This window comes from Furipterus horrens, unplaced genomic scaffold, assembly GCF_987537825.1.
Source record: "Furipterus horrens unplaced genomic scaffold, mFurHor1.1.pri manual_scaffold_4, whole genome shotgun sequence".
Classification (NCBI taxonomy): domain Eukaryota; kingdom Metazoa; phylum Chordata; class Mammalia; order Chiroptera; family Furipteridae; genus Furipterus; species Furipterus horrens.
In genome coordinates this window covers 50,028,454-50,047,328 of record NW_028327174.1, presented here as the reverse complement: position 1 = coordinate 50,047,328, position 18,875 = coordinate 50,028,454, and the positions used below count along the sequence as shown (strand labels likewise).

At 54.5% G+C, this 18,875-nt stretch overlaps 2 protein-coding genes across 2 annotated transcripts; one reads left to right on the top strand and one right to left on the bottom strand.

The window, feature by feature from the left end:
• The first annotated feature begins 8,122 nt into the window (after positions 1-8,122).
• Positions 8,123-11,349, top strand: C1QL4 (complement C1q like 4). Its single transcript, XM_090275542.1, has 2 exons — positions 8,123-8,659; positions 10,509-11,349. Exons 1-2 carry the CDS (start codon positions 8,123-8,125, stop codon positions 10,686-10,688), a joined length of 717 nt encoding a protein of 238 aa, XP_090131668.1. The 3' UTR covers positions 10,689-11,349.
• Positions 11,350-11,971: 622 nt separating this feature from the next.
• TROAP (trophinin associated protein) lies at positions 11,972-18,280 on the bottom strand. Its single transcript, XM_090273112.1, has 15 exons — positions 18,168-18,280; positions 17,789-17,943; positions 17,513-17,699; positions 16,849-17,003; positions 16,628-16,765; positions 16,350-16,432; positions 15,802-15,854; positions 15,224-15,345; positions 14,238-14,345; positions 14,047-14,130; positions 13,903-13,962; positions 13,509-13,643; positions 12,749-13,352; positions 12,287-12,480; positions 11,972-12,144 (listed from the first exon to the last, which is right to left on the bottom strand). The coding sequence occupies exons 2-15, from the start codon at positions 17,930-17,932 to the stop codon at positions 12,097-12,099; spliced, it is 2,115 nt and encodes a 704-aa protein (XP_090129238.1). The 5' UTR covers positions 17,933-17,943; positions 18,168-18,280; the 3' UTR covers positions 11,972-12,096.
• Positions 18,281-18,875: the final 595 nt, after the last annotated feature.

Here is an 18,875-nt window from a genome sequence, read left to right as displayed (position 1 = left end):
ACCCCGGGCGGGGCCCCCGGGCCGCATCGATCCCTCAAAGACTCGGGATTTAAAAATGTCAAATTTGCCTTTTCCAGGAGGGCGGAGGGGATGAGGGCCCGGAGAAGGGCGGCTTGGAGTGGGGCGGACAGCCGGGCATCGACCAGGCACCTGTGCCCTGAATGAGAAGCGTCCTGGCCATGGCCGGGCCCTGACATTGCCTGGCCATCCCTGGGTTGCAGTAGCCTCTAGATGGGAGCAGGAAGGAAGCCCTACTCCCTCTCTTCATTCCAATGGGCTTTACTGTTGCCCTGGGGTACTCCCAGAGGAAGAAGCCCCAGAGGAACATAGAGAGACCTCCAAATGTAGGGAGACAAATTTGGAAAACATCCCTAAATGTGGAGACTTGCAGACACAAGGCAGAGGGCTGCAGAAACAAAGATGCAGAGGCTCTAAGAGATACCTTCACTATAAGGAGTAGCAAGGCAAAGGGAATGTGGCTGAAAGACACACTGAACCAAACAGAGACCAGATATCCAGAATCACCCTAAATCTCTGTCCTGTAAGGAGCAATCTTTTGGTGTGTTTGAGAGTGGGGAGGAGAGTGGAGACAAAGTCAGGTAATGAGAGTTATTAAGAAGAGGAATTAGAATATGATTAGCGTTATCCTCCCAAGTGTCAACTAGTAACTGGATCTGAGATCCAAAAGGTCAGAACCCCAGGAGCCACTAGCCCAGGCCAAGAAGTGGGCTGTCTTGGAGGACTGATAATCTGCCTCTTCCCTTCCTGAGATCCATCTCCTCTGATCACCACCAGCCTGGGAAAGCCAGATGGGTTGAGATCATAACTAACATTAGAGACTAGATATGTGATGGAGACTGTGTGTGGACTCTAGAAAACTGGTAGAAGCCACTTCTTCTCCCAGGACTCAGCAACTGGGTCTCCAGACTGGGAAAAAAGATATCCACTATTTTCAGGAAGCTTGGGAAAAGGATGACGTTGGAGGTGGAGGTGGTGAAAGGGAGCAATGGTCCTGACCAGCATTCTCACAGGTAACATCTACCTCCTGACCCCCAGCAGCACACCTCAGCTCTCACTGTGCACACTGCCATTTCCTACAGAACTGAAAACAGAGAGTTGACAGTAAATGTTGGGGGGTGGGGGGACAGACACACAGGGAGAGGCAGCAGCTCATCCTCAGACACTCGCAGCTCACACCTCCACTGACAAAATCAGGCTGTCACATCCCTAACACTGACACACACTGGCACTGCCCCCTGTGCGAGATCTACACCCATCAATCCCTGTCACACACCAGCTCTGTGTGCGCAGACACGCACAATTTCTCCCAAGTCAGGCAGAAGCTCCAATCCTAAGGCCTGTCTACACCCTTTCTTCACATCTCAGACCTTAAAGAGCCTAATCTGAAGAGAGGATCTAGGTCCCTGACCCTGCTCCCCAAATTTTGCAACCAGTGCCAGCCCCAACAGCTGAAAGGCCAAGGTCTAGAAGTCGAATGCCAGGATCGAGGCCAAGAACGAGGAGCTGACCAGGCAGTGAGGCTGTTAAACGCCTCTTTCTCTCTCCTGCCACAGGCCTCTTCCTGGCACGTCGACTCTCGGCCCGCCCGGCCCGCCGCCCGCCTGTCAGTCGAGTAATGAATGCGCGCTCGGGGCCCGCCCCGCCCCCCTCAGTCGTCCATCACTGCCAGCACCGCCCACCTCTCTGCGGCTCGCAAGGAGGGTTAAGCGGTCCAGGCGGCAGGAGCCCCTCTCTCCCTACCTCGACCACTAATTGTCAGATTGAGATGTTGATTTGTCAGCTGGAAGCTAGCGCCAAAGAATCCGCAGTAAAAACGGGGACTCCTTGAACTTCCTCTAGGTTCCATTCCGGCTCGCTCAGCCTTGGAGCTTTTCCAGATTTGATGTGGGTGGGTTGGATTTTACTTAAGAGATGGGATTATAGAAGCGTAGTATCAGTCTATTCTGACAGAGGAACAGCAGGCTACAGACCCTCAGTTTTCCTAAAGGGGCTCGTCCTACGCTCAGTTCCGCTTGTACAGACCCAAGACTCTGGCCTTCGGTCCCCCAGCCTCCTAGCAGTGGATGTCTGGGCCAACAGCCTCTCCTCTCCTGAAGCTACGTCTCCGCTTCCTCACTGGAAGCCCCCAGGCAGAGGTCCCCAGCCCGCCTTCAGGGAACCCTCGAGGCCGTATCCTGCCCTCTCTCCTCCAGCGGCCTCCAGTCTCTCGCAGCCCTTCATTCTCCCGCAGGAGGTTGCAGGTCTGCCCTCGCTTTGCCCTAAGAGCCTAGGCTAGGCTGCAGTCCCAGCCCCGCCCTCTTCCCAGCACAGGTCCGGGAGCTCTCCCGGCGGCCCGCTGAGTGACGGGCCGCCGGTGATTATGCAGAGCGGGGAGCAGGGTGCGCCGCGGGCGGCAGCGCTGACCCTTCACATTTCCGATCCGCCGGGACCCTCATCCATCCGAAGCTGCTCTTTGTCTGGCCGCCTAATTGCCGGCGGACAGGATGGATGGTGGGACCGACAGCCGCGGAATCCCTAATAAAGGCCGCGGCCGCCGGGGAGGGAACGCGGGAAGGAGGGGGAGCAAGAACGAAGGGATGGAAGGAGGTGGGAGGAAGCACCGGGCCGCGGCCGCCAAATCAGGGCCGCTACGCGCAGCACACAAGCGAACCAGGCTGGCCTACGGTGCAGGGCCAGGAGCCCCGGGTCCGGGAGCGGTGGGTGTGGGGCTCGTTAAGCCTCCTGCTTTTTGGGGAAGAGGAAAAAGCTAGGGCCCTGGGCACAAAGAGCATCCTAGGGCCGACATCGCTTAGCCCAGCCCTCGGGGCTTTGAGCTCGACGCTGCCTCCTGGGCTCTGGGCCCTCACCAGACATCACCCCTCCCTCGGCGCCCTGCACCACTCCTCACCACTGCTCACCTGTCGGTCTCTCAGCGCCGGCCCCAATATCCCGGCGGAGAAATGAGGGTTCTGACAGCTGTCTGTGCAGCCGCTCGCCACATTTCATTAATTAGAGACTGGAGTGGGAGGACGCTGGGGACGGTGGGGACGAAGGGATCGCAAAAGGAGATAGAGAGGAATGTTAGGGCGAGGAGCTGAGCCTGACCTGGAGCCAAGGGCTGCAGAGGCAAGTCAGCAGCGAGCTGTGGCCTGACAGACACCTTGGAAGCAATCTCCACCCCCTCCCTGTGGAGCCAGGGGTCTGCGGGCACTGGAGCAGTCCTCTGAACCCAAGGCTATACTGAACTGGGGTGTCAGGGGCTCCTGTGGCAGATGAGTGGAAACCTTATGCTGGGAGGTGCACTCACCCTCTCCCCCGCGGCTGAGGTCTATGGACCCTCTGTGCAAGGGGGTGAAGGGCGGCGAGCAGGCTCTAGGGTTATGACTGTTTTCTCAACTGGTGGTGGGAGGAGGAGAGAGGTCCTTAGTCCTCTTGGCCAACTCTCTTTTGCCTCTTGAGCACATTTTCCTTTGGTTCTTTGTTTTCTTCTCCCTCCCATCTGAACACCACTTCTCTGCAGCTACTGTCCACCGACATCTGTTAGGCAGCAATTTAGCACCCCTTTGGGTGTCAGTCTCTGTAGGGGTCACACAGCCAATTACTTGTCCTGTTGGCTTCACACACAGGTCTCCCCTGCAACAGGTGTTCAAATCCTGCTCCCCACTCCTGCCCTGCTTCTCTCACCCTTCCGCTGCCTCCGGTGCTTCTTCTCCAGGGCACCAAGAAGGAAGCCAGGAGATTAGAACTCTAGTTTTAGAGCTGCCACTTACAGGGCCCCAGTTTCCTCATCGGTAAAATGGAGACAATATAACCACCTCTCAGGGTGCTGCGAGGATGCAATGAGAACTTGCATGTAAAAGCCCTAACATACAGTAAGTACTCAATAATGTTATTTCCATTTCCATGCTATGAGATGGGCAAAGTTCCTTTCTCTTCCTATGGGGTCTGGTACCAGGCAACCCAGGCTTTTTCCAATCCTGTGTCATCTTAAATATGGGAGCTGAAAGCCTGAATGTGTGTTTGAGGTGGGAAGAAGGAGAACCACACCATGAATGACCCTAAAAGGCGAGGAAGTAAAGAGTGCCAGGTGTGTGTGTAGGGAGGTGCTTCCTTAGATCTTAATATAACATCAACCAGCTGGTTTCTCTCCTCTTACAGATGAGGAAACTGAGGTTTGTGGAGATTATACTGCAAATGACCAGGGGCGGATCACACTGCCAGTCTCCCTCCTATGAGCCCTTTATTGCTCATTTCCTCACCTCCTTTTCCCCTTGAGGCTATCTGGGTACGTGATAAGGAGTGTGGGAGAAGGAACAAAAAGAGAGAACCTTCAAGAAGCCAGGGCCTTTCTGCTAGACTTCATAAAATTTTAACATGAAAACTTCCACAAAGTAGAAGGCACATATTACATGCAAATCTTATGCTAATCACATGCTAATCAAAAGTCTGATCCTCAGAACTCTGAGGAACACCTTGCTGGAAACCCTGGGGGAAATTCTTGGGAGAGCCCTGGGTTCCAGGACAGGATGGATTCCATTTAGAGTGAGGTTATGGAATTAGGATTCAATATTAGGATAGGAGAGGAGTCAAGTGTATAATATGGAGTTAGGGTCAGAGTCAGTGCAGAGTCAAGGGTGGAAGTTAAAACAGGATTCAGACTGCGATTTCATATAAGGGAGCCTAGGGGACGCCTTAAAGGCTTCCTCTCCCCTCTTCTCCCCCATCGGCCTTGTTCCAACCTCTACTGCTCCTTCCGTGTCCTGTAGCACAACCTTCTCTGTCTACTTCCCATTCCCAACTATATCACCTCCCTGGGGCCTCCCAATTTGTCTGTCTTAGGAGCTCTGGGTAAATCATCCCATATTCCAGCCTGGGTCCCAGAACTTCTTCTTGAGCCCAGACACTTGGCTTCTGACCTCAGGAGCATGGACTGGTCTTAACCCTACCCAGATCCCTCCTGGTGACAGCTGCAGGGGAAGCAATAAGGACCTGGTAAGCTGGCAGTTTCATTCCAAGAGTGTGGGGGAAAGAGCAACAGAACATGAATAAATTCATGGAGCTGGCCCCTCGGCTCCCTGTGAGCCAAGCCTGCTCCCCCCACCATACACACCCTATGCTGCCTGCAGCCCTGCTGGTTACCGCAGCTCATAGCCTGAGCTGGGGATAGGAGGAGAAGGGAAGCTCAAGAGAAGAGGGCTAGGATCTGAAAGGGGCTGAAGTGAGGGGCTCAAAAGGGGGGACTTGGTGAGTAGGAGAACAGGGTGGGGAGTGGAGCTGAACAAAGATTATCCCTGTGAGTGGAGGGAATAGGGAGGAGGAAGGAGAAGGGTGGCAGAACTTGGGTCAGTGGGGCTTGAGGATTGGGCAGGGGAGGCTGATGTGAGCACTGGCCTGCTCTCTCCTCTCTGATCCATCCATCATACAGCCTGGGGGAGCAGATCCAGAATTAAACGTGCACGGGGTGACATGGCCCTCACCCACCCCCCAACTCCAGGAAGACAAATGGTGACAAAGACCTTGAATAAAATTTGTATTTATGTTTGGAGGAGGAGGCCCCTCCCCCACTGACTGCCAATTCTTTCTCTCCCAACCCTTTCAAGCATGTAGGGGCTTCCCTCCACACAGGCCCAGCCTCAGCAACTTCTTTCTCTCTGCACCTTTATGGGCTGGGAGAGGCAAGAAAGGGGTACAGGAAACAAGAAATGAAGAAATCACCTTCACCCAGTAATCATGCTGCAGTGTGCCTCGTGCCCTCCATTTTACACATGATATTTCCATCTTGGCTTATCCTAGTCTCTAAGAGTTCCTTTGCAGCTGTCCACCTTCAGGGTCTTCAAACATCCCCACTTTGCCAGTCCTGGAGCCCCTTCTCCAAGCCTCTGGCCCTAGGGTTCCTGTAAGCAAGCATTTTCCCTCAGAGAGGCCAGACCCTAAGGAAGAATGCAGCCACTAGCTTTTTCTCTGGATTCTGACCCCTAACAGAGCAGGATCTATCAAAGCTTGCATTCCCTCTTGGTCACCCTGAATGGCAGACACAGTCACCTCTTATGGGAGGCTGCCTAGCACTTAATCTGCATTTTGGTTATAGTAATTTGCATAACCAACTTCAACCCCCCCCCTAAAATATTTATTATGTGGGGTCCAACTTCTCTGGGTTTCTGTGTAACCATAGACCTATAAGGAAGGGGGAAGGAAGGTGGCAGAGATTCTAGGGCTGGACAAAATTTGGGACTAGGGCAGGGCTGGAGCTAGGCTGGGCTGGGCAGAGCAAGGGATAAGAGCTGCCTTCTGACTGTTTTCCCCAGTATACTCTCTACCCAGTCTTGAGATGGCATTCATAGGGTCTCATATTTAAAGACTAAGAGAAAGACAAATACAAAACATTCCTTCAAATAGCCCTCAAACACACGCACACAAACATACACAAAGACAACACAATTCACAATCCCACTCGCCCAAGGACACACAAGGCCAGGGTCCCATGGCCATGTCCTCACCTGCCAGCACACTGTCACAATGCACAGGTCCAGAGCCTACCACTCTGCTGAAGAACTGCCCCGCCCCCTTGTCTTCCCCACAGTTGATATGTCACATTGGAGTCCGAACACGGACCTGGGTGTCTCTCTGCAGCACGCCATTTCCATTTCTCTCTCGATCTGTCAACCTGTCCTGTCTCCTGTCTCTCTCTCTCTGTCTCTGTCTCTGTCTCTCCCTCTCCCATTCTGGGGCTGTCAGTTAGTCTCTTTGCCAAGCTTTGTCTCTGTCTCTGCATCTCTATCTGGCTTTCTGTCTCTTTGATTTCTGTCCTTCCATTTCCTGCTTTCCTGTCGGTTTGCTGCTGGCTTCCACAGGCTGGTCTGTTTTCTCACTCTCTCTTACTCCCTCCCTCTCTCGGCTGCACTGCGCTCCCTAGCACTGGGGGTCGAGGGTAGAGGTGGCTGGATATTTGCCTTTTCTAGTTCAAGCTAACGTGTACTGTTGAACCCTTTACCATACGATTGACATTCCCATCACGGCCACTGAGATGTGTAAGTGGCGAATTTCTTTTTTCTCGCCTCTTGTTCGTTTGTTTGTTGAATTTTCTTTTTCTTTTTCTTTTTTTTTTTGGGGGGAGCCTCTTTTAGCTGGGGAATCCACCTCTGTTTTTTCTGTGTGTATATCTCAGCCCCTTTTTCATCCCATCGCTGTCTCTGGTTTCTTCTGGGCTCTGGAAATATCCAAGTCGGGGTAGAGGCTGAAAGTAAGGCTAGGTGGGAGCAGTGAACCCCTGCAGAATCCGCTCAGGATCAACCAAGAGGCGGGGGTCCGCGGGTGGGGGCCGCTGCCTGCCCCGCCCCCGCGCTCCCCGCTCTGGGCGCCAGGGGTCGCTCCGCCCCGGGTCGCTTATAGCGGCTCTGGGCGCGCGGCTGCTCACACCACCCGCACGGCCGCCCTGGGAGGGAGGAAAGGAAGGTTAGGGACGCAGGGAGGGAGTGCGCTAGCAAGAGAGACACGCGGGGCCCGGGCTCCTAGCAGAGGCTGGGGCCGCGACTGGGGTAGAAAAGGTGGATCAGTGCTCTCCAAGAGCCAGAGCGCAAACCTATGAGGAGGTCGCATCCGGTGGGTGCTACCCTCAGCGCAGAGCCCGGGACGTCCAGAGAGCGGAGAATAGTCCCCGCTCCGGGCCAGGAGAGATCCGTCTGAGTAACTGGAGACTAGGCTCCGCCATCCATAAGAAGCTGTCCAGAGAGCAAGCATCCTAGATTTGTAAGAAACCAGCCGCCAAAGAAGCCGCAGATGTCAGACGCCCGGGAACGTTAGGCTGAACCGGAGAATAATAGAGGACCACGGGCTCTGAACAGTCGGGAACTGCCCCTGGCCCAACCCACATGGGACCTCCGTCTTGACGGAAGGTTCGGGGAACCGCACCGCTGAAGGAAGAGCCTGCAAGGGCGTGGGGGCCAGGCGCAGCCGTCGGGGTGGTCCCGGCCTAGGCGCGAGCCCCACCACCGCCTCCGGGGCCCACGGAGAGCCCCGAGCCTCTGCCGCCATTGCGCCCAAGAGCGAGGAGGATCTGCTGGCCCTGGCCGCGACGCGTCTGAGCCGCCGCAAGCGGGTGGCGGGTGCGGCCGTCGGGGTGGCCATGGTGCTGCTGCTGCTGGTGGCTATTCCGCTGCTGGTGCACAGCTCCCGCGGGCCGGCGCACTATGAGATGCTGGGTCGCTGTCGCATGGTGTGCGACCCGCATGGGCCTCGAGGCCCAGGACCCGACGGCGAGCCTGTTTCCGTGCCCCCCTTTCCTCCGGGCTCCAAGGGAGAGGTGGGAAGGCGCGGGAAGGCAGGTCTTCGAGGGCCCCCAGGACCTCCAGGTCCCAGAGGGCCTCCAGGAGAGCCGGGAAGGCCAGGTCCTCCGGGCCCTCCGGGCCCAGGCCCCGGCGCGCTGGCGCCCCCTGCCGGCTACGTGCCTCGAATTGCCTTCTACGCGGGCCTGCGGCGACCACACGAGGGTTATGAGGTGCTGCGTTTCGACGACGTGGTGACTAACGTGGGCAACGCTTATGAGGCGGCCAGCGGCAAGTTCACCTGCCCCATGCCAGGTGTCTACTTCTTCGCTTACCATGTGCTCATGCGCGGCGGAGATGGCACCAGCATGTGGGCTGACCTGATGAAGAATGGACAGGTGAGATGCCCCTCTCCACCCAGCCCCAGATTCGCAGGGTAGCTTTCTAAATCTCCCTGCGCTCATTACAAAACCTGGTTCCCTTCCCCAAACAGTGTCACTGAATCCAGGAATGCCGGGCTGCCAAGTCGCAGGCAGTGCACAGTCGTCAGTTCCCGTGTGAGGGCATTCAGCTTGGATTTTTTAGAAAAAGGTAAAAAAGAAGAAAAACACTGGCTCACTTACCATCAGCTCTGTGGCTAGTCCCAGGGCCTGGGGCCAATTCTAGAGCAGCCTTACACTCAGCTAATACTGAGTCAGTAGGCAGAGGTGAGAAATGGTATGGTAGCTCAGAGGACCAGCAAGGTGGCTTGAAGGTACAGGTTTGGAGAAGGAAAGAAGCAAAGGACGGGCTTGGAGGAGGAAAGGTAAGGCAGAGAATGTGGGGCCTACTGGACCAGGCCCCACATATTCGCTGGCAACCTCTAGCAGTCAGGTTCTGCTGCTCCCTGCCCCTGTGGCCGGAGTCCCAGTCACCATCGCCTTGGCTTGGGAGAATAGCCCCCACGACTTAGCTCGAGGACCCTGGACACACAGAGAGGTAGTGAAAGGCCTCAGGCGTGAGGGCTGGTTCAGGTGCCTGGGCCGCAGAGCAGCAGAGGGTAAGGTTGGGACTTAGCAGTGACCTCTGAATGCCCCGCGGGGCTGGTGGGTGTTGACCGTGCCTTGCTGCATCAGGCCTGCTCATCTTATCTATGGGAACCCCGGGTCCTGCCAAGGCTACAGCATTCTCCTGCTTCAGGACCCGCAGGCACTGCATTGGGGTCTTCTTCCAGAGGGGCTGCCCCAGGAACCCAGGGAAAGGGAGAGTGTATGTGTGTATAGGAGTGAGATAGAAGTATGTGTACAAGGGAGTGTGAGAGTGTGTGGTGCGGGTGTGTCTGTTGTTGCCGGGGTGCGAAGGTGTGAAAAAAAGAGCGTTCCCATCTGCATGTGGCAGTGAGGAGGTGTGTGTGGTCTATGCGGGCTCTCTGTGAGTGGGTGGTGGGGGCAGTGTGTATCTAGAGTGTGTCAGTTTCTGAGGGGGCGGGGGCTGCGTGGCTCCCACTCTATTTCTCGGTGTGGGCTCTGCGGGCCCTGAGGACAGTAAATAGTGATTAGAATAATGATGAATAATTAATGAGTTAATAACCAGCCCCCGCGGGACAGGAAGATGGGGGTTGTGGACTGGGCTGGTGGTGGGAGGCGGGAGGCAACCAGCAGCAGAGAGGCCGGAGGGGAGGAGGGGCTACCTGTTGGGACAGAAGGCGACCCCCACATGGATGCACCAGAAGGAGATTGGAGGGAAATGAGCACACTGAGGCAAAAAGGCATCATTGCAGCACCTTCCCATTTAAGGCCCGCACCCTTGCATCCGCATATACACCCCTGTGCCCTAACATTTGGGGATGGGAATGCAAGTTTAGGAGGCCAGAGGGGGTTCAGAGTCTATATCCTAATTTTATTTTTAAATGATAATAGCAAAGCCTTATAGCATTTTCCATATGCCAAGCACTGTTCCAACATACTTCACATGTAGAAATTCATTTAATCTTAACGACATTAGAAGGTAGGCTCTATTATTACCTCCCACCTTATAGCTCACATTGAGGACCAGAGGAAGCTTGAAACTTGCCAGAGTCGCACGACTAGTAAATGGTGGTGCCTGAAAAGCTCAGCAGTCTCCTGGCCTCTCCTTCTCCTCCCCAGCCTCTACAGCCAGCTACCCTGGCGCGGCCTTTCACAGGCCCAGCTTCATCTACTTGGCCTGACCCCTCATTACTCCAGCTCCGCACAGGGCATGAAGGGTTGTTCTGTTCTCCCTTGGTAGGTCCGGGCCAGCGCCATTGCCCAGGACGCAGACCAGAACTATGACTACGCCAGCAACAGCGTCATCCTGCACCTGGAAGTGGGCGATGAAGTCTTCATCAAGCTGGACGGCGGGAAGGTGCACGGCGGGAACACCAACAAGTACAGCACTTTCTCTGGCTTCATCATCTACCCGGACTGAGCCGGGGGACATCCCCACGCCCTTCACTTGCCCTCCGTTTTCTCCCCTCCCCATCCCCTTTCAGTCGGCCCCACCCAAGGTGCCATCCCATCTTCTGAGAGCCCAGTGGTGGGGCTGACCCTTCCCGTTCCCGGAGGCGACCTTAATGGGCGGACTCTTGGTACTCCGGAGTAAGAGTAGCTGGGAAGCAGAGGCCGGGCAGGAGGAGCAGAACAGCTTGGGAACGGACCTCTCGCATCCGTGTGCGGGTTGTGGAGGGGAGTGTAGGGCGGGCGGGCTGCGAAAGCAGGTCTGAGAGGGGCGGAGTTCATGGTCCTCTCTTCCTCCGGGAGCTCCGGACCAGCCTCACTAGCTAGACATGGCATTTGGGGAGGGAGAGAACAGAAACAGGAGCCCATCTAGGGGAAGGGCCAAATTAGGACCGGGATAGGTGCTGGTCCACCGTCATAATAACTTTCTCTTGCCATCCCCTCCTCCCTTCATTTCCATTTTTCAGGCTCCAGGCTCCTGCCTTGGCAGCCTTTCTGTGAACAGGAGGAACCAGTGAATTCCTTTCTTCCACTTAAAACTCATTCTGTACAGTCCCCATGTTACCCCATCTGGGCTAAGCCCTGGGGCTACAGCTGCTATTGCCTCTTCTAATAAAGTGACATTAGAGAATGTGTGTGCCTCTTAACTGGTGCAGAGAGTGGGGACAGGGGGCTGACCCTTACCCATATTCCTCTCAAGGACTCCCACCCACCCTGCCAGAGACAAACGTTCAGTCCTTCCCAGCAAGATCTGCCGCTGGGGGAGGGGAGTAGCCCAGGGCTTCTGCTGTGCTGTGGGAAGGTGGAGAGGGGCAGTATCAGCTTCAGGAGCGCTTTCAACCACACACTGTAGTGAGACACCAGCCTGAGTGACACTAACAAGGGAAGGTTCCCAGGATATGGGTCCGGCATTCAGCTTTCTGCCTGATGCAGGGAGCGTTCTAAGAATAGGAGCTCTAGGGCATGAGGGAGTTGCTGATGGCTCCTGGAATTGGCACCGATCTCAAGAACCAGGGAGAAGAGTAGGTCTCCAAAGGCAAACCTTTGTTGCCCCCCAACACACTCACAGAGCTTGCTGAGGTGAACAAGAGTGGGATGACTTCCTCATTTCAGGACAGACCCAGGGTGAGGGAGCCTGGGGGATGCTGAGAGCCCAGGTCTGGCTCTAAGGTGGAGGACACTGCCACCATGTGGGCAACTGGAGAGCAACAGCGGTAGCTGGCCTAGGTTGGACCAGAGGGAAACAGATATGCAGACACTTCAGAAACTTTATTGAAGGCTAAAAGCATGTCGGCTCCAGTCCCATGGGGTGGACCGACAATAAATAAGGGCTAAACGGAAGGAGCAAGACAGGGCAGGAGCAGGTGGAGGTGGGTGCCTCATGATGGAGAGTCCTGAGGGGCAGCAGGACCAATTGGAATAAAACACTGGAGAGAGAGGAGACCTTGTCACAGCTCAGTCATCCCTGACCTGAGCTCACCCTTCCGCACTAACCTCTGTGAAGGAGCCCAGGTTGCCCCCCTGCCCCTTCCTACTTCCCACAGGCTTGCTGTGGGTGGGGAAGCTCACCAGGGCATCCTGCCATTCCAATAACATGGCCACAGGATTGGTGCAGATGCGAGAGGGGCCTAGGGGAGGGGCTCGGCTGGTGTAGAAGGCACACTCATCGTCCAGGCGCGCCTCGTGGAAGCAGTGGATGGCAGTCAGACATGCTTTGAGGCGCTGCCTCAGGGCCAGGGTTCGAGGAGCCAGACTACTGGGGCCTGAGGGTCCAAGGGCCAGAGTTCAGGATGGGCTCTGGAGTCCTATACTCTCACCTCATACTTCCCTTTCTCAATCTCCCACCAAGGGCCAAGCCAATTAGAAGCATAGGCCTGGAGGTCCAGCTCCTCCCATCTTTCTGAAGGAGAGCCAGGCTGGGCAAGGTAGGTGAAAGCAAGCAAGCCTGGGACCACCTGCTACAGGGCAGGGGTCCCTCTCCCAGTGACGTGAGGACCTCCTTCGTTCACCACCCCTTCCAACCATACTTACCTGCCTGGCCTGTTGGGGGCCTCAGAGACTGGAGTGAGCGGATAGGGGGGCTGGCACAAAGTGGGTGTTGGGAGGAGAAAGTCACACTGGTGGTCGCTGGAGCCCACTGACAACAGCAGGGCTGTGGGCCGGACTCTGTACTCCTAGGTTCCAGGGAGCACGCATCTGATGCCCCAGGCACTACCCTAGGGGAAGGGGCCTGAAGGGGTCCAGGCTGTACTGGGGGGCAGGCCTCAGACACCTCAGGCTGTCTCTGGGTGGTAGGCTCTGGAATCTTGGGCTCCCTCCTATGGCAGGACTCTGGAGGCCCTGGTTCTGAAGGAGGGTAGGGCTGAGCTACTTCTGGCTCTGCTCCACGGCAGAGCTGTGCTTCCCCACACTCCTCTGGAAGGCAGGGCTTTGACAGTCCAGAGTGTTGTAATAGTTCAGGAAGGTGGGAAGCCCCAGAATTATACTGTGGGGCATTCAGAGTTCTAGGAATCTCTGCCAGCAGGGGCTGAAGTTCAACCATATCCAGAGAGGAGCCTCCATTAAGGGGGGCACATTTGCTCCCTGCCAGCCCCTCTACCTCCTGTTGCAAAAGCTGCTTCAGGATACTGATGCGCTGTGGGTTGGAGAGAATATGCCAGTGTGATGTCAAGATGGTGGTTCAAGTCTCTACCCATACTGTCGTATTCTGTACCTCCTCTCCTCCCATTTCTCCCTTCCCCAGCCCTGTCATACCCATTAGTCATCAAAGCTGTTGCCTACTCAAACCCACCTGCATCTTCAGTTCCTGGAGGTTAGGGGTTCTACTGGGGTGGGGTCCATGAGGAGTTGCCACAGGTGGTTTCTCAGCCCCCTCCTGCAACCTTTTAGAACTCTCCTGGTCAAATAACCGGACTGCTATCTGCTCCTGCCACATGGGAAGGGAGACGGACCATGTGAGGAAGCCTGGCTGGGGCAGGAAGACCAGTCTGAGTCCCACTCTCATGAGGAAAGGACCAGATGTCTCATTGAGAGGCCCTAGCCTGAGATTAGGAGAGACAGCAGAGAAGCAGAGAGTTGGAGAGTTGGGTGGCTTGTCTCAAGAGCCCACCAGCCTCAAACTGCTGGGCCTCAGGCAAACAGGACAGAGCAAGGGATTTCAGCATTGGCAGGCTTTGGGCACTTACCCAGGATGGGGCAGGCTCTTCAGGGCAAGAATGAGGAGAAAGGCCACTCAAACATCGGATCTGGGACAGAAGTAAGATGTCATAACCCTTCTAGTACCCATTCACTTCCTTCTTATGCCAGCTACTTTCCCTGCCCTCTCTTACCTGTTGAGCTCTGGGGGCCGATGGGATGGGTGTGAATTGGGTTTTGGGGCGAATGGCAAAACGCCGCAACACTGAATGTGAGGTCTGGGGAGAGATGGGGTTGGCTGAGTAGTGGCAAAACCTAGACCTTGTAGGGATCCCAGCCAGACTGTTCTGCCATTGTCCAACCCCTAGGAGCAATGGATACAAACCAGAGCTGAGGGGCCAGGGGAGGGGACACGCTGAGCCAATCCAAAGGGGGATGGACGGGTGATGGATGGTAACCGCACATGGCCAGGGGAAGGACAATCCTGGCTGTCCTGTGGAGAGGAACAAGGTGGAGGATTGATTCTTCCCCACTTGCCTTCCTAGGTCTTGTTCTACTACAGCAGCCAGTGTGATTCTTTTAAGGTCTAATCATATCATGTCACTCCCTTGTTCATTCCTTCTCCCCATGGCTTTCCACTTATCCCAAGTAAAACCCAAGGTCTAACACTGGTTTGTAATCCTTACCCAGTCTAATCCTGTCATTGCTCTAACCTCACTTCCTGCCATTTTCCTTACTCCAGTCTTGCTGCCATCTCCTTTTTGCTGATCCTTAAACAAACTAGTACATTTCCTCCTCAGGGCCTTTGCATCTGCAATTCTCCTGGTATGTTCTTCCCCAGACATCTGGATGGCTTACTCCCTTAGCCTCTCAGGTCTTCACTTGAACATCATCTTCTCAATAAGATCCCCCTGATCAAACAATCTGAAACTTCAATACCACCTCCTCACTTCCACTTCCCCTTCAGTACCTTATTATTTTTTTAACAGAGAATTTGTCACCATCTGATATACCATATATTTTATAATGTATTTACTTTTGGCCTCCCCATTCTAGAATGTGAACTTGTAGAGTGAATGAATGAATGCTTTGGCTGACAAGTGTCAGATCTCTTAGCACTGATCTGATGGTCATACAAATACATACTAGACTGTGATCTCTCACCTTTAGACCCAAGACACCTAGTAAAAAGGTGCCAGTCCCACTCTAGAGAGGGCTTGGGCCCATGGGGAGCAAAACCAGATCCAATTAACATCTGAGGCCCAGGACTACCTGGCTCCACCCACAATCCTCAGTGCTGGCTCCTGCTGGAGAATTTTCCCAAGCATCTCTCCTCCCCACTTCCCCTATCCTAGGAGGGTCCCATCTCACCTTGGTGTGGGTTATCTCTTGGGTTCCTCTTAATGGAACCCACTGGGCCAGACCAAGGGGACCCTTTTCTTCTTCATCTGATTGAGTGACAACTTCATGTTCTCCTTCTGGGAGAGAGGAAGCTAGGAGGAGACAGGAAATTTGCTGTAGTATTTGGAACACCCCCAAGTTTGGCACAGGGCTTTGCAGCCTCTAAAGAGTTTGACAGCCTCCACTGCCCTATCAGGGGTAGGGAGCCATGCAATATCCCCTTGGAGCCCAGAACTATCTCAATAATCACTTATTAATCTGAATACCCTGAGTGTCTCAGTGTATGCTAATGGCTCTTAGGGGCTGAGGATAAAATAGTGGAAGGCAATTCTTGTAGGAAGTGGCAGGGAGAGGGTAGAAATGGGGGCCACCTCCTCTGATGCAAGGGCAACTGGGCCAACCTCTGGCCAATCAAGGAGGTCTCTTCCTCTCTAGTTCCTTCTGATCTGGCTTTTCCCCTTCTTCCCCCGCCCATTAAGTGTTTACCTCTTGATCCCCACTGCATACAGCCCACCTGCCCCTGTTCTCTCTTGGCCAGACACACTCACCGGGCTGGACTAGGGTCTCCGGGAACAATCTTGAGGCCTGGCTCACTGAAGTCCTGATGACAATAAGGGCAGCAGCTAGTAGTCACTGAATATCAAGTATGAGCCAGGCACTGTGCTAACTGCTTTACAAACATCATCTCATTTCTCACAACAACCTCTAATGATGACACAAACATTATCCTCATTTGACAGAATAAAGAAATTAAAGAATGGAGGTTAAGGCAAACTTATACAACTAATAAGTTTGCTAAGAATCAGGAATCAAACCCAGGTTTTACTTATTGTTGGTCTGTGATCTACCCACTAAACAAGAGACAGGACCTCTCATTTTTGTACCCTTCCTCCTCCACAATCTGAAGAAACTGATATCCCACTGAGGACTAGCTAGCAAGGCCTGAATCCTATTCCAAGGGCTCACCTGGGCAGTCACAGGTTCCCCCTTCCCTTCGTGGGTGGTGGGAAGTCCTAAAACTACTGCAAGGTCCCAGCTCTGAGGGACCCCTATATGAGACATTAGATCATTCTTTTCCAAATGACCCTCTCCTCACCTGCTGCTGCCACCTGTCTCTCTTTTTAGCTCCTTGAAGCTGGGGCGAGCAGAGGGGTGAAAGGAAGGTCCTGAAGGTGGAATCTGACCCACAAAAGGAAAAGAAAAAGGCGGAGTCAGAGGTGGGCCCCAAACCTTCAGGCTTCACCACCACCCTCATCTGCCTTCACAGAACCCCTTTGGCTCATCATGAGGCACCTTCTCTCCCAAGGCCCAGTTTTGTCCCTGGAAGGAGCTCCCAGAAACACTGAGTATCAGCCCCCCCACAAGGGCACTCACCATGGCTTCTACCCTTTGGGCACACAAGGTCCGGATGCGGGGTCCTGGTCCCTCCAGCCTTGAAAAGCAGGAAGCCCTGGCAGGGTCCAGTCGGTTTTGGGGTGTTCTGGGGGCCAAATATGCAGAGGCCCGGGCACCCTGGGACCCCCAAAGAGGCTATCAGCTTTGGATTCCCTCCTTAGTCCACCCCAGCCTGATCTCCTCATATCCTGTCTCATTACCTGGCCCCTCCGGATGGTGCCTCCCTGGCTCCGAACCAGTACTCTCTGAGCTAGACTGGGCTGGCGCCCCAGGCGACAGCTCTTCACCCCCTCACCTGACAGGATGGTAGCCAGGGCCTCAGGGTCAGCCACAAAATCTATGACCCCTGGAACCTCTGCAAAGGAAGAGAAGGAAAGGTGAGACGGAACAGGAAGAGGGAAAGCTGAGGGGCCACCCTCAGCTAGTGTAGTCACCTTGAGGTACAACAGCGAGCCAAAAACTCATATAATAGGACTCAATTCACCAAATGTTCACAGAACATTACATAAGGCATTATTCTAGGCCCTGGGGCCCAGAGATAAATAAGACAAAGTCCCCATCCTCAAGAAGCTATAATCAAATTATAAAGAGAGGTAAGACTCAAGTCAAAGTATGGACATATTATAAAAGAATGTAGCAAAGTATTAAAACACAGAGTAACTGACTGTGATTAGAGAGCTGGAAAAGGCTTTAGAAGAGATGACATTTTGCTGAAGGAAGGAGAGGGCTTTTACGAGCAAAGAGCTTTCCAGGAGCAAAGACCAGGAAGGAGGCTGGAGGAGTGCAAAGCCCCCAAACTCAACTATCCCCACCCCATTCTCCCAACCAGCCAACAAGGCTGTGTTCTAGGTCTCCAACAGGTACCTGTCTGGAGAGGGGGTCCAGGCCCCACGTTTTGTCTCTTAGGGCTAGGCCTGAGCTCCTCCAAGGGGTTCCGAGGTAGAGTGCTCCCCACCAATCTCTCTGATTTCTCAGCTTGATAGGTGGCTTTTGGCCTGGGGCATGCTGAGTCAACAAGGGGACGCTGAATACTGATCTTCTGCTCCAATCTCTGGGGGAGGGAAGGACCAAAAAATTCAGCCTTGGGGTACATTGCTGGTGTGTGCTGCCTCCTTGTGGCTACTGCCTTCACCACCTTACCTTCGGATCTTGGTTCTCCTGGTCCAGAGCGCAGGGCCTAACAGTGGGGAGTGGTTGGCGTCTCTTTGCAGGTACCGGAATCTTGCTAGGGGTGGGTGATACACCTCGGAGGAGAGGATCCTTCTTGGTTTGGAAAGTGGCCATGACGGCTATAACTGAAACGGGGAAGAAGGCAGGATCAGGGCTCAAAGGTCAGCCAGTTTGGGCACTGGAGCTGTCCTCACATCCCTGATACTTCCACCTTCGCTCAAATCAATGCGCCCTTTAGAAGACTCGGCGCCTGCAAGGCCCGCTCTTCTGGGTGCCACTTCCAGGCACCCTGAGCCTACTCCTTCGCCCCAGGACCCCGATCTGCCTCTCCTCATGAACCTCCACAGACCTCATTGCCTCCAAGATCCCCGTGCCGCACCTTCCCCGGAACCCCTCAGGGTTGCCCCGACTACTTTGCTTTTCCCCTGACTCTGCTTTTGCTGCAGCTATTTCCCCAGTTTGTAAAATACGCCAAGCCCCTGATTGGCTCATCCACGCTCCCGGAGGTGCGTGACTCCTGACTCAGCTGCCCAATCCGCAGGATTCGGGGGCGGGGCCAAAATAAGACTGGTTGTCGAACCACTTCCTAGCCAGGAAAAAAACTGACGCGACTCAATCAGCCAATCCGAGAGCGGAGCGCAGAGCGGAAGGCGAGGAAAAAGAAAAAAGGAGGCAGGTCTGAAGCCCAAAAGGCTTGGCGCCCGGGGTCTGGGTAATAACGGGTGCTTTCGTACTCTCGCGAGGTCTCGGGCCTGCTGAGTGAAAGAGCATTGTGGCTATCCTGTACTGTATTGTGGGAAGGGCTGGTCCTCCTGATTGGGGCAACCTCCGTCGGCAGCTGGTTGGAGAGACCCCTGAGCCGACCCTATTCAGAATGTGGCGTTAAGCTTTGGGGATATCATTTCAGACAGTTACAGAGAGGCCTTCCTTGAACCCCTTTATTCATAACCCGCCCTAATCTAAAGAGCTTCCTTGGTTAAGTGCTCTGAAAGAACAGTGTTTGTTTCCTCAGAGCGTGTTATTTCAGTTGGTAATTGTGTATTCATCAAAATGAACA

What these genes read in the sequence shown, in the direction of transcription:
- TROAP (XM_090273112.1), bottom strand. Translation starts at nt 17,932, where the DNA reads ATGGCCACTTTCCAAACCAAGAAGGATCCTCTCCTCCGAGGTGTATCA. An exon ending in AGGAGAACCAAGATCCGAAG is followed by an intron (nt 17,700 to 17,788) that starts GTAAGGTGGTGA and finishes TCCCTCCCCCAG; the next exon opens with AGATTGGAGCAGAAGATCAG. An exon ending in TCCAGGAACTGAAGATGCAG is followed by an intron (nt 13,353 to 13,508) that starts GTGGGTTTGAGT and finishes TCCAACCCACAG; the next exon opens with CGCATCAGTATCCTGAAGCA.
- C1QL4 (XM_090275542.1), top strand. Translation starts at nt 8,123, where the DNA reads ATGGTGCTGCTGCTGCTGGTGGCTATTCCGCTGCTGGTGCACAGCTCC. An exon ending in ACCTGATGAAGAATGGACAG is followed by an intron (nt 8,660 to 10,508) that starts GTGAGATGCCCC and finishes CTCCCTTGGTAG; the next exon opens with GTCCGGGCCAGCGCCATTGC.